The 15,000-nt window shown below is 34.2% G+C and overlaps 1 protein-coding gene across 1 annotated transcript; it reads right to left on the reverse strand.

Annotated features, from left to right (window-relative positions):
* Window positions 1-3,678: 3,678 nt before the first annotated feature.
* LOC137660051 (uncharacterized) lies at window positions 3,679-14,067 on the reverse strand. Its single transcript, XM_068394776.1, has 4 exons — window positions 13,985-14,067; window positions 13,207-13,286; window positions 4,796-4,866; window positions 3,679-4,213 (listed from the first exon to the last, which is right to left on the reverse strand). The coding sequence occupies exons 1-4, from the start codon at window positions 14,065-14,067 to the stop codon at window positions 3,683-3,685; spliced, it is 765 nt and encodes a 254-aa protein (XP_068250877.1). The 3' UTR covers window positions 3,679-3,682.
* Window positions 14,068-15,000: the final 933 nt, after the last annotated feature.

The raw sequence follows: 15,000 nt of genomic DNA on the forward strand, positions 1-15,000 counted from the left end.
TATTTATTTCCTTATTTCCTTTTCTCACCAGGCTATTTTCCCTGTTGGAGTCCTTGGGCTTATTGCATCCTGCTCTTCCAACTAGGGTTGTAGCTTAGCAAGTAATAATAATAATAATAATAATAATAATAATAATAATAATGATATGTATACATATGTTTATATTCAAGCATATATATATATATATATATATATATATATATATATATATATATACATGAATATTTATACATATATTAATACATATATATATATATATATATATATATATATATATATATATATATATATATTCATATAAGCCTTATATACCTCGCAATATCAGGAGTCGCCGACTACCTCTCTATCAGAGACCTTAGAGGGGGTCAACTAGATGATGATAATAGCTTCTGGTCGGCCAAGGAATCGGACCCAGAATCAAGAAACTGAGGTTCCAGTAACTTAAAACCGCTAAGCCAGTTGTATATATAACTTATATACATATATATATATATATATATATATATATATAAAAACACGAGTAAATTTCCAAAATTGTAATTTATACACACATATATATGCATATATATATATATATATATATATATATATATATATATATATATATATATATACATATATATATATATATATATATATATATATATATATATATATATATATATATATATATATATATGTATACATATGTATATATATAAATATCTATATATTTATTGTATATATAAATATATATATATATATATATATATATATATATGTATATATATATATATATATATATATATACATATATATATATGTATATATATATATATATATATATATATATATATATAAAAGTATATATACATACATATATATACCTATATATATATATGTATATATATACACATGAATAAATATTTATATATATGTATATATATATATATATATATATATATATATATATATATGTATATATATATATATATATATATATATATATATATATATATATATAAGGTTTCAACCTGTATATGTAGTAAACTTTCTAAAATTTTTGGGGATAAAGAGTAATTGACTAAAAAAAGATTGAAATGTATCATGAAATTACAAAAACTATATCCATTGGCATTCAAATAACAGTTTCCATACAAGTTAGAAATACATAAGAAATTCTCAGTAATAAGATATCGCACATTAGTGATAAAATTCCTGAACATCAGCAGTTATCTATTATAATGATAAATATTCTCCGTAAAATGAAATATGTAAAATATGTAATCAATGACTTCTTTATTTCACAAATTAAATGTAAGTAAAAGTCTGATATATGAAATTGCTTAAAACTTAAGTACATTATTTTATAGTATAAAATCATGTTTATTTTCTATCTGACTAGATTCAGTATTAAAGTGTTACGATTTTTTTTTTCCTTGGATTTAAAAAAAAAAATGTGTACATATTTATGCCTCTAAATAAGACAATGAAAGGACATTTTGTAGGCCAGCCTATTATAAGAAACACAGATAATCAAGTCCCAATAATTGAATAATTGTGGATAATGAACCATTGTTATTGTCCCTCTTTCACTGCCGGATGATGAATAGAGTAACTGTGAATTGTCTCAAAACCTGAAAGAAATAGAAAGAAATTAGCATTTAAGTATGTTTTTTATTCCCAATGTCGATCGTATAACCATCAAGTACTTTTTCATATACCTTATGTACCATAAATATTTTGGAAGGTCCATTTTTATTGCATTTATATAGAGAATGAGAGAGAGATTACAATAGAGGAAGTGAGGAGAGCACTAGATGAAACAAGAGTAGGAAAAGCATCTGGTATGGATGGTGTGAAAGCTGAGATGTTGAAGGAAGGGGGTGTGACTGTACTTGAATGGTTGGTGAGATTGTTTAATGTGTGTTTTGTGTTATCAATGGTACCAGTAGATTGGGTATGTGCATGTATTGTACCACTATATAAGGGTAAGGGAGATGTGCATGAGTGTTGTAATTCAAGAGGTATTAGTTTGTTGAGTGTAGTTGGAAAAGTGTATGGTAGAGTACTGATTAATAGGATTAAGGATAAAACAGAGAATGCAATCTTGGAAGTACAGGGTGGTTTTAGAAGAGGTAGGGGTTGTATGAATCAGATTTTTACAGTTAGGCAGATATGCGAGAAATATTTAGCAAAAGGTAAGGAGGTGTATGTTGCGTTTATGGATCTGGAGAAAGCATATGATAGAGTTGATAGGGAAGCAATGTGGAATGTGATGAGGTTATATGGAGTTGGTGGAAGGTTGTTGCAAGCAGTGAAAAGTTTCTACAAAGGTAGTAAAGCATGTTTTAGAATAGGAAATGAAGTGAGCGATTGGTTTCCGGTGAGAGTGGGGCTGAGGCAGGGATGTGTGATGTCGCCGTGGTTGTTTAACTTGTATATTGATGGAGTGGTGAGAGAGGTGAATGCTCGAGTGCTTGGACGAGGATTAAAACTGGTAGGCGAGAATGATCATGAATGGGAGGTAAATCAGTTGTTGTTTGCGGATGATACTGTACTGGTAGCAGACACAGAAGAGAAGCTTGACCGACTAGTGACAGAATTTGGAAGGGTGTGTGAGAGAAGGAAGTTGAGAGTTAATGTGGGTAAGAGTAAGGTTATGAGATGTACGAGAAGGGAAGGTGGTGCAAGGTTGAATGTCATGTTGAATGGAGAGTTACTTGAGGAGGTGGATCAGTTTAAGTACTTAGGGTCTGTTGTTGCAGCAAATGGTGGAGTGGAAGCAGATGTACGTCAGAGAGTGAATGAAGGTTGCAAAGTGTTGGGGGCAGTTAAGGGAGTAGTAAAAAATAGAGGGTTGGGCATGAATGTAAATAGAGTTCTATATGAGAAAGTGATTGTACCAACTGTGATGTATGGATCGGAGTTGTGGGGAATGAAAGTGATGGAGAGACAGAAATTGAATGTGTTTGAGATGAAGTGTCTGAGGAGTATGGCTGGTGTATCTCGAGTAGATAGGGTTAGGAGCGAAGTGGAGAGGGTGAGAACGGGTGTAAGAAATGAGTTAGCGGCTAGAGTGGATATGAATGTGTTGAGGTGGTTTGGCCATGTTGAGAGAATGGAAAATGGCTGTCTGCTAAAGAAGGTGATGAATGCAAGAGTTGATGGGAGAAGTACAAGAGGAAGGCCAAGGTTTGGGTGGATGGATGGTGTGAAGAAAGCTCTGGGTGATAGGAGGATAGATGTGAGAGAGGCAAGAGAGCGTGCTAGAAATAGGAATGAATGGCGAGCGATTGTGACGCCGTTCCGGTAGGCCCTGCTGCTTCCTCCGGTGCCTTAGATGACCGCGGAGGTAGCAGCAGTAGGGGACTCAGCAGTATGAAGCTTCATCTGTGGTGGAAATGTGGGAGGTTGGGCTGTGGCACCCTAGCAGTACCAGCTGAATTCGGCTGAGTCCCTGGTTAGGCTGGAGGAACGTAGAGAGTAGAGGTCCCCTTTTTTGTTTTGTTTCTTGTTGATGTCGGCTACCCCCCAAAATTGGGGGAAGTGCCTTTGGTATATGTATGTATATAGAGAATATACATACATACATACATATGTATATATATATATATATATATATATATATATATATATATATATGTAAAGAGAGTTATAAAAACTGTTAGAGGTTTTATTCCTCGCTACTCACGTTTCCTCTTCACTTGTGATAGCCTCCATGATCATGGCCATATCCTCCGTGGTCATCGCCATATCCTCCATGGTCATCATATCCTCCATGGTCATCTCCATAGCCTCCATGGTCATGACCATATCCGCCATGATCGTGTCCGTAACCACCGCCATGGCCGTATCCCCCACCACCATGGCCGTATCCACCGCCACCATGGCCGTAGCCACCTCCCCCATGGCCGTAGCCGCCACCACCATGGCCGTAGCCACCACCACCATGGCCGTATCCACCACCGCCATGGCCGTAGCCGCCACCACCATGGCCGTAGCCACTACCACCATGGCCGTATCCACCACCGCCATGGCCGTAGCCACCACCACCATGGCCGTAACCGCCACCACCATGGCCGTATCCACCCCCGTGGCCATAGCCATACTGAACTTCTTTGTAAGCTCTGTATTTATACGTGGGACCCTTTATCGTTTTGTAGCCGTAGCCATAAGAGCCATAAGATGAGATGGATTCTTGAAGTTTCGTGAACACAAACAGTGAAAGTATCTGAAAAAAAGGAGTTTGATTTTTAAAAATAGATCATATGAAAATGATTCTCTTACAAGTACTAGTAAGTCACATTGAGGCACGTAGGCCTACTGTATATATGAGTCACCGTTTCATTAAAAAAAAATAGGAATTTTTTTTCTTTATCATATGTCAAATATATGATTTCTTTATCTTTATAATAGCGTAAGTTTTTTTTTTTTTACATAATCATATGATTCAGTTTGGTTAAGGAATTGCGTGCGTTGATGTGCGAAGGCCTATAGGAGAGAGAGAGAGAGAGAGAGAGAGAGAGAGAGAGAGAGAGAGAGAGAGAGAGAGAGAGAGAATGTGTGTACCTTTAGGTTTAGAGAGAGGAAACGGAAAGAGATGGAGGTACAGAACGGGCGTATCTCTTCAAAGAGAGAGAGAGAGAGAGAGAGAGAGAGAGAGAGAGAGTGTGTACCTTTAGAGAGAGGAAACGGAAGAGGGAGATAGAGACAGAGAATGGGCGTATCTCATCAAAGAGACAGAGAGAGAGAGAGAGAGAGATTACTTCAGAAAACCATATGATTGTAATTGTTTCAATGACAAGCAACTTACAATGACTTTCGAAACCATGTTGACAGTCGTCGGAGTTCTAATCGATGAGTCCAAGTTGAATTTGTTTCTTCCTATAAAAGATATCAAAATTCATATTAGTGCTGATTTTATAGACAAACATCCACATGGACAAATTAATTTATGTAAAAATTTACTGTCCATGGAAAATGCAATGAACAAAAAAATCAAGCCAAATGAATGCTAAAAGATGAGATAGTATATAAATGAATGAATGATATGAAGTTCTCTGGCATCCTGATAGCAAATAAAAGTGCGAAAGAAATTATACTATTATTATTATTATTATTATTATTATTATTATTATTATTATTATTACTTGCTAAACTACAAGCCTAGTTGGAAAAGTAGGATGCTATAAGAAATTGCACCATATCACACTGAGTCACTTATAATTAAACTGGTAATCGTCCAAAACAACTAGGTGAAAAATAGTACAGTTCTGATTATCAAAATGCTATTATCAAACTGACATATAGGACTTTCGATATTGCACTCCTGATATATCTTTTGCCACTCGTTAATATTAAAGATAATTTTCATTGTGATTTTCATGAGGAAAACGAACACTTAAACAATCAAGCAATCAAAAAATTAAACAATAAAACAACCCATACATCTTTACGTCACTTCATCAGCACTGTTCACTATTTAATAAAGAGTAAAAAAATAAATATTAGATATTCAATTAAAGTCATTATCAATCGTCAATCGAAGCGCATATTAATCTATGAGTCTTCATATCACATGATCAACACAATCCGCTGTACAAAATGATTTATTGCCATTAAACAATCCATTCACTAGCAAACAAAAAACGAACTAATAACCCTTGAATATTCACATCAAGTAATCAATATAACCTCTATCTTCGTAGGCGAATATATGAATGAATAGATAATTTATCTACCCTCTTAAAAGTTTCTACGGCTCATCACCTCCAAAGGCCCACAATCAGTTCGAAGGCTCTCGGCCGACTAAGTCCACCTCATCTCCTCCTTCTGGAGAGATTGAGCAGTTACCCCATCAATCCGTTGACACAGAAAGAAAAAGTAGATGGGATGTCGGCAATCCGTCTTCAATCAGCTGGAGATTTCACTCAAGGGGGGTGTGTTCTCTCTAGGCGAGATCACAGAGGTACCAATCGAAGACCACTACACTTGTTTTGGTAGTTACTAGCTATTAGATACTAATACTAGCATATCCTTTTATTATATATGAATTTAGATAAATATAGTAGCTTCTTTAAGGTGTTTGAGTGTGCCTACGGCATTAGGCAACTGAGATTTTGTTCACATATTGACGACTTTCCTCAAACTATACTCTTCTGGAATAATGCGAATTCTGTTTGGATCCAGGAACTAAACGCAACCGTTTACGGTATCATATTCTATAATTCGTAGGGTCATTACATGATTCAACAATTCCAATTGACTATTTCTAATTTCTATCTGTCAAGAGATTTTATTTTTGATTGAGTGTTGTTTGTTTAAGACATTATTAACTCTTACTTAATGCGCTTGAACATGTGTCCAGCATATAGTAAAAAAAAATAATAAAAAAGTGCATGTTTAATCATCCCCTTTTTTATTGTATTCCTCCCTTCTCTCTCTCTCTCTCTCTCTCTCTCTCTCTCTCTCTCTCTCTCTCTCTCTCTCTCTCTCTCTCTCACATCTCCTGATTTTCTCTTTTTAAATCTATTGAATTCTGCGTTTGACTAACATTCTTTGTGAATGTTATTAATATTCTTTAATTACTATTTTTTCTAATCTAATCTCATATTCTTAACAAATGAACAAATGAGTCATTGCAGATTCAGAGGTAAAATGCTTCCTGTAAAAACACCAAAATAAATAAGTATGAAATAGATGAAAAAGTCCACCAAAATATTAAAACAATTAAACGAAGAGAGAAAAAAAGAAAAAAATATGAGAGAAAATAAGAAATTATAAAGAGAAAATCTATTGTGAATTATTTTGCTTGCTGCTGTAATTGTAATCACATCTGATTACCATAATTGGATTTCAATCATATAAAACAAATATGAACGAATACTTGGCATGAGTTATGGTAATAAACCATTATAGAGGGTATTGTAATTATTATGTCTTCTTCTTGCAGTATTGCTGAGAAGAAAATTGGAGTAATTGAGAAGCGCAATTATAAAATAAATGCTTCTGAGGTAGCCATTTTGTTCAATAATAATAATAATAATAATAATAATAATAATAATAATAATAATAATAATAATAATAATAATAATAATAATAATAACAATAGTAGTCAAAGCAGGCTTTTGTGTTATGATTTCAAGTGAAGAGATGATATCTCAAAAAGAAAATAAAAAAGTTAATCGCCAGAGTAATCGAAGTAATAACTCTATCTCCCAGTAATTCACAGAATTGTGTCAAATACCTGTTTCACGTGTGCAAATAATCGGAGCGTGAGACTGTTTCCCTCGATCTGCAATACCTTTCCATTTCAATACCTTGAAGCATTACGTCAGTTACCGTTTCTCAAATACAGAAATGCTAACGAGAAACCTTTTACTTGTACGTGTCTTAAACCTTGCAGCGTTGTTGAGAAAGTCACGTCTCGTCTTCCGTTTGCTCATTTAGGCTGACATCATCTGGCTTGAGGATTATGATTATGAAAGCAAGAAGCAAAACGGATGAATCTATCAGTCAGTGACGTCTGCAGTGAGTAAGATTGAGTGTATATATGTGATATATGGAGATAACTCCTACTAACTTATGAACTACTGTATATGTGTATCTGAATAAATGTGCTTGTTTTTTAGTACTATGTCAATTATATTGCAATTAAAGGTTTAAAAGCCGCTAATGAATAGCAGAGGCCAGGGACAGTGACAATGCCCTAGCAGAACATTGCCCTAGAGACTGACCATATATACATATGATCAGCACCTATACCCCGTCTCCATCTGAGCTAGGACCAGGGAGGGCCAGGCAATGGCTGCTGGTGATTCAGCAGGTACACCTATAGTCACCTCCAAACCACCCATCCTTAGATCACAAGGATGGCGAGGTTGTAGACACTATAAAAAGCTAAAGATTTTGAGCGGGATTCGATCTCCTGTCGAACACCAGGCAGAGACGTTTTCAATAGCCCACCACAAATTGGCCAAATGGTATCTCATGATAAGGTGGTATTTTTTACTGATGAATTTGTATTTAGGAACACTGGGTATTACTCCCTTTAGTTCTATTATTACATAATTTTATTCTCTGTATTTATTAGAATAGTTTTTAATGAAAGGGTCGTCATTTTAAAGTGATTTTGAAAAAAAAAAAACTGTATGGAAACCTCTTTCATTGTACTTGTAGCAATAAATGAAACCTGAGTAATCAATTAAAAAGAGTTTATCAATAGTCATATATCTTACATCACACCAAGGCAGTTGTTCCAAGCAACAGGTGGTTGATTAAAGATTTTGTTTACTAATAAATCAGGAACACTGTACACAAGTTTATCGAAGTTGACGGGTATTTATCACTATTTAACTTTAGATTTATAAATTAAATAATTCTAAAGTTTATGATTGAACACCAAATGTTGATAAAACTATTTTTGAAATATATGAAAACACTTGACTTGGATTCCCAATTGTATGAACTTGCTTGATGTGATCCAGCAAGTAGTAATTTCTGGTTAATCATAAAATAACCCCGAAAAAAAAACTTTCTCATCAGGACAAATAAAAACAATTTTAATCAAAATAATAATAAAAAAGTAAGTATTTTAAATTCTTTCTGGAACCCAGACCCTAATTAAACCTTTCCTATGATCTGAAAAAGTTACCATAAGAAGAAAATAAAATCTTAAACTGGAAAAAAACTTAAATAATCATTAAGGCTTGGTCGAAATTGGCAATACTCGTATATTCCATACACACACACACACACACACACATACACACACACACTCTCTCTCTCTCTCTCTCTCTCTCTCTCTCTCTCTCTCTCTCTCTCTCTCTCTCTCTCTCTCTCTCTCACACACACACACATACACACGTATACAAGCATAGACACACTCAATTAGACAGACAATACAATCTATAAAGAAATAAAAAAATTATCGCATCCGATAAAAAAGATTTTATTGAACACACAGATAACCTTAGTGAAACTTGGAAAGAAAAATAAGAAGTGAAATGGAAAAAATAAGAAAAGTAAAAAAAAAAAATATGTAAAAAAAAAAGAAGGAACAAATAATAAATCAAAAGGAAAAGTGAGAAGTGAGAAAAAGGCTCCACATTTCTAGATCAGCTTCCACCGGGGAGATGATGAATCTGTCATCACATGGGGGCTATGACTGACTGTCTAAGAGCCCCCGTCCGGAAATAAGGTCTGGGCAATCTGTGTGTGGGTGCGTCATCACGTAAGAATGAAGAACTGCATATTCGAATTGCGGCGAAATTCCCGCTCGGCGTGAGAGACTATACTATGAAAATTTTAAATATTGCAATAATCTCTAGGTTTCTCATTGTTTGGTAGTAAACTCGGGCACGCCGTTCGGTTTTGTTTCATTTCTTGCTTTGTTATGGCTTTTATAGTTCATATAGGAGATATTTATTTTAATGTTGTTACTCTTAAAAATTTTATTTTTCCTTGTTTCCTTTCCTCACTGGGCTATTTTCCCTGTTGGGGCCCCTGGGCTTATAGCATCCTGCTTTTCCAAATAATGTTGTAGCTTAGCAAGTAATAATAATAATAATAATAATAATAATAATAATAATATAAAGTCCACCTTAGCTTTTACTCAAAAAGGCTTTTTTTTCCTTGATTAGAAACTACCTCGCACTCCCTAAGGAAGATTAGTTCACCAAAAGTTTAAATGGGCTCCAGAAAGCACTAGAGGAGTTGGAAAACCCAGACCTACATGGCTGAAGCCTATGAAGCGTGAAGTATGGAAAAGTATTGATTTAAAAGCTCAGGATAGGGACGCCTGGTGAAATCTGATCGAGGCCCTTTGCGTCAATAGGCGTAGGTGGAGATGATGATGATGATAACTATAAGTAAAATTCTCATTTACCTATTTGATAATAAATGAGTAACCATGCTTTTATAGACAGCTATGTGTCCATATAGTTTACCTCTATGGGAAACAATTCATTTATCGAGTTTAAATATCTCAGATTTTTTTTTTTTTTTTTTTTTTTTTTTGAGGATTGGTTCCGGGTACTTAAATGCATACATTGATACCTACTTCTCTTTATATAGTTAACTAAACACTGCTACTACTTTCTAAGTAAGCAATTGAGAAATACAAGTCAAACCTTCGAGTAAAATGTACATTGCAAAATTCCCACAAAGCACGCGTTGTCTAACAGGATTTTAACCACGCCTTGTTTCTTCCGATATACTACCGCTAGAGTTATTGGGTCCTTTAACTGGCCAGACATTCCTACATTAGATCCCCTTCCCTAGTTACGGCTCAGTTTTTCTTTTGCCTACGCATACACCGAATAGTCTGGCCTATTCTATACACATTCTCCTCTGTCCTCATACACCTAACAACACTGAGATTACCAAACAATTTTTCTCTTGCACTGTAATAATTCAGTAGCTAATTTCCTCTTGGTAAGGCTAGAGGAGACTATTCAGCTATGGTATGCAGCTCTTCTATGAGAAGGACACTCCAAAATCAAACCATTGTTCTATAGTCTTGGGTACTGCCATAGTCACTGTACCATAGTCTTCCACTGTCTTTGGGTAAATTTCTCTTGCTTGAGGGTACATTCGGGCCCACTATTCTATCTTATTTCTGTTCCTCTTGTTATTTTGAAGTTTTTATAGTTTATATGAGAAAGATTTATTTTAATGCGGTTTTTCTTAAACATCTCTTATGATCTATTTCCTTATTTTCTTTCCTCACATGGCTATTTTCCCTGTTTGAGCCCTTGGGCTTATAGCAACCTGCTTTTCCAACTAGGATTGCAGGTTAGCAAGTAATAATAATAATAATAATAATAATAATAATAATATATTTTGCAATAGAAATGAAACGCATATGAATCAATCAGGTCCGTAGAAGGCTGCTTTTATTGGTCACCAAATCATGCGTTGTAACAGTTTTGATATTGTCGTGACGAATGGTGATAAGTAATCGTATTTAATCATAACAAAATATGTCACTTTTGAATAAAATGTGGTAAAGTTGAATGAGAGGGAAATACTGAAAAACTTAAATTTAGAATTTATCAAAAATAGTCATCTCAATGATATTATTATATTAAATGTTATCCCATTTTTGGAATAAAACGGTACATTTGTGGAAACAATAAAATATTAGCATTGACTGTCCATTATATTCATATCTTACACATGGTTTAAAGAAACATATATTCATTGTCTATTTCATAAATCTTTCATCTCTTTGATATTATTCTAGATCTAAATTTTTCTATAATATCTAAAAAACCTCTTTTTCAAAATATTAACAAATATATCACTCTTTCACTCTGAACTATGGAACCTTTTCGACACTTCCAAATTGAAATATTCTTACAAGTTTCGATCGAAATCATTGCATTCATATCCATTCTATAAAGACCAACTGTGGCTAAATAGCGACATCTGGCAACCGATAGATGCATTTCTATCTCGGCAAAAGTGACGGTAAAAGTGCGGAAAACCGTTCAACGCGCATGTGCGGATATGTACCCGAGTGACTCTGCACTTTGAAGATAGCGCTGATATCGCTCCTATTCATGGTGATTATTAAGGTGAAAGTTGCATGCAATTCGTATTAGTAATTATAGCGATAGTCTGTGCAGATACAAGATTTGATGCTTTGTACCGTGAAGGTGAATTTAGCTTTTTCTTTCCGCCTATGTATTCTTCTATCGATGTGTGGGAATATAGCGTTTGCGATTGGGCTCTGTAAGGACGGGAATCATATTCTGGGCAGACACTATCACCGGAGTTTCAACGTAAGGACCTAATTAGAACTATAAAAAAAGAAAGTGGAAAGAATTATGGTACTCCAAAAATAATATAATAAAAATCAAAAGTTATTTTAATCCCAACATACCACACGAACACTTATGCATATAAAATAGCCCCCCCCCCCAAAAAAAAAAGAAAAATAAAAATAAAAAATAAAAATGAAATAATGTATCAATGGATGAGATCATGGTGAGGGGTGGATGGAGATGGTTTGGACATGCTCTTCACACTCCCCAAGAGAGATTAGTTCTCGAAATATTCAACTGGGCTCCACAAGGTACTAGAAGAGTTGGAAGACCCAGGCCTACATGACTGAGGACTATGAAGTGTGAAGTCGGGGATGATGAATGGAGAAGTATTGATTTAAAAGCTCAAGATAGAGACGACTGGCGAAATCTAAAAGAGGCCCTTTGCCTCACTAGGCATAGGAATGTTATACAACTCATAGTTCTCATAAGAATAACAAAAATAAATAAATTGTAGAATGATTTAATAAAGATGGTACCTAAATTCTTGTGTAGAGATGAGTTTCAGTATTAGAGAGTTAATTTAATTTTTAAATTCTATTGAGGATTATAGCTATGATATAAGCTAATCTAGCATTAACTTTTCCTTAATTTCTTACATTATATTATACTATATATATATATATATATATATATATATATATATATATATATATATATATATATATATATAAAATATACACGCACACACGCATACACATACACGCACGCACACACACACACACACACACACACACACACACACATATATATATATATATATATATATATATATATATATATATATATATATATATATATATATAAAATTAATTTATAATGTTAAAGTTTATATGACTGTAAAATAAGTTTAATTTATTACAAAGGCAGTTTTCTCTGAAGTATTCCATGTGTTTGATAAAGAAAATGGAATAATTCAATCTCATGAGGATAAACTCAAATATCATAGTTAACTTTCACTGTAATAAAAACACATCAACGTATATTGATTATGGAAAATTGTAAATTTCTATCTATCTTTACATATTATAGGTGAGAAGTACTTTAAACCTGTACACTTTTTTATTATTTTTTCTGAGAAGTGAATCAAGGAAATACATGGGGATAACAAATCAAAAGATTGAAGTAGTGTATGAAGGAGCATCGTGGATAATTTCTGAGCATGGGACATGCTAACAGCAAATGGGTTATCACCATGTCCAGCAAGTACTAAATGTCGTTATTCTTATTGTTATATGTCTAGATAATTCAGTACTGAAATCTTTTTGTAAGAAAGTGTTGATAAATCAATTGATTTTTTTTTCGTTTATTTCTATATTGAATAAATTTTTTTTAGTCTGCTCAGAAACATTTGTTTTTTTATTTTGTAGATGTTCATAAAATTCCCAATCTTTACCTCTTGTGTTTTCTTTCCCTTCGGGCTTATGAGTATAAGCTAATTTTAAGTAATGATAAAATGATAATGATCTATTTGACCTGGAAAAGTATATCAAATAACATGGGTTTATATTTCAACTATAGACTAACAAGAAGAAAACCTGAAAAAAGTATTTACAAACTCTTAAAAGATTATGCACCTCAAATTGTTAGGAATTGTAAAAAAAAAAAAAAAAAAAAAAAAAATAAAAAAGGAGGTACATACTCTTTTCCTTGTTTTGAAAATGATAGATAGCAGATAATAAGTGAAAATGATAGATAGCAGATAATCAGACGTTTATTACAATTATTCACCCTATTTACCTTAACACAAGTAGAAACCACAATGTAGCATAATTAAAGTAAAGGGTAAATGAGGAAGCAAGGTTACATCAAGAGGAATAATATCACTTATGTTTTTCCTCTACATCAAATATACTCAATCCATCCATCATAAGATAATCACTTAAAATATCAATGTGTTATTAAGGTAATGTTTCGTAACACTGCAATTGGTTCTTGAAGTCTGACTAACCATAGGTTATTTGAATTTTTTCTGAGGATAAATTGGTAACGATAATTTTTGTTTTGGTAGTATAGAATGGTTTACCATTTATCCATACATAGTTAAATTGTATTATAAAAAAGATCTGATTATTATCCGGGGTTGGCAAGATCTATGACTAAGAAATTGGTTTGTTTTCATCAGTAGTATGGTCATCCATGCTTCTCTAAGTTTCAACTCACTTTTACTTTACTTTATTACGCTGTGAAGAACTTGTGGTAATATAATGGGAATGAAAGAGAAACAAGGGTAAAACTTGTCCAAAGTGCTGATCATATCTGTCCACCCGCTATATTACCAAGTGTTTTTAATTGTCTTTTATGGCCCTAGATAAAAGTTATAGAAAGTGTTTGACACAGAAAATGCTGAACTGAGCATGAGGTGTCAGAAACTTTATTCAGAAATCTCGCTCGTTTCCGTAACCACTACTTCTGGATTAATGCCCAAGAAATAATCCAGGAAATCCATATCTGTCCTGTCATCTGATGAAAAAATATGATAAGGTTGTTCACCGTCCAAGCTCTCAGGAAGACGAGGATCTCTCCCGTCCAAAAACATATGACTGTCTAACGGGCTACCATCTCTGGGCTTTCGCAAACTCCTGTCTCTCACAGAATTATATCCGCGCAGCCTGGTGTTCTTACTCTTATACCTGCTGACACGATCTCTGTAGGATCCAGTATTTCTACTGTAATCATTTTTTAAGGTCTCCTTCCGTACTAGATCAATGGCCTGCTTGAGGGCTTCCTTATAGATCTCTGCGATGACCTTTGTCCCTTCGAACTGGAGAGTGTCGGCTACATTGTGGTCGCCGCTGACCCGGAAGCTCCTCTTATCATCCCTGTGATTTTCTAAAGCATCTCTTCCATCTCTGACTTGGTGATCAAGGCCTGTTTTCTTCCCGTCCAGGAAGCCCTCAACGTACCCATCATTACGGCCGCTCTTGTAGAGCTGTTCCAAAGTCAGCTCTAGTGCTCTTGCGTCTTCTGCTTTTTCTTCATTTACTGACGTTTGCTCTTTCTCCGTTTTGCTGTGCGGAGATTCGTAACTACTTGTGCTCGGCGCATAAGTCGGCTTGGGCTCATGTTTCAAACGGCATTTAACTCGAATGGGGCCAATCATTAGCTGCCGATACCGAGGTAGAGAAACTGACACTGATAATAAGAAGAAGGATTGGTGTACCAGGAGGACTGCAATCTGAAGGAAAGA

The sequence above is a fragment of the Palaemon carinicauda genome, chromosome 20 (genome assembly GCF_036898095.1).
Source record: "Palaemon carinicauda isolate YSFRI2023 chromosome 20, ASM3689809v2, whole genome shotgun sequence".
NCBI classification, from domain to species: domain Eukaryota; kingdom Metazoa; phylum Arthropoda; class Malacostraca; order Decapoda; family Palaemonidae; genus Palaemon; species Palaemon carinicauda.

Coding starts and splice junctions, on each gene's coding strand:
- LOC137660051 (XM_068394776.1), bottom strand. CDS start 14,067: ATGATCAGCACTTTGGACAAGTTTTACCCTTGTTTCTCTTTCATTCCC. Junction 4,867..13,206: donor AGGGAAAGAAAACACAAGAG/GTAAAGATTGGG, acceptor TATCTTTTATAG/GAAGAAACAAATTCAACTTG. Junction 4,214..4,795: donor ACATGGTTTCGAAAGTCATT/GTAAGTTGCTTG, acceptor CCTTTTTTTCAG/ATACTTTCACTGTTTGTGTT.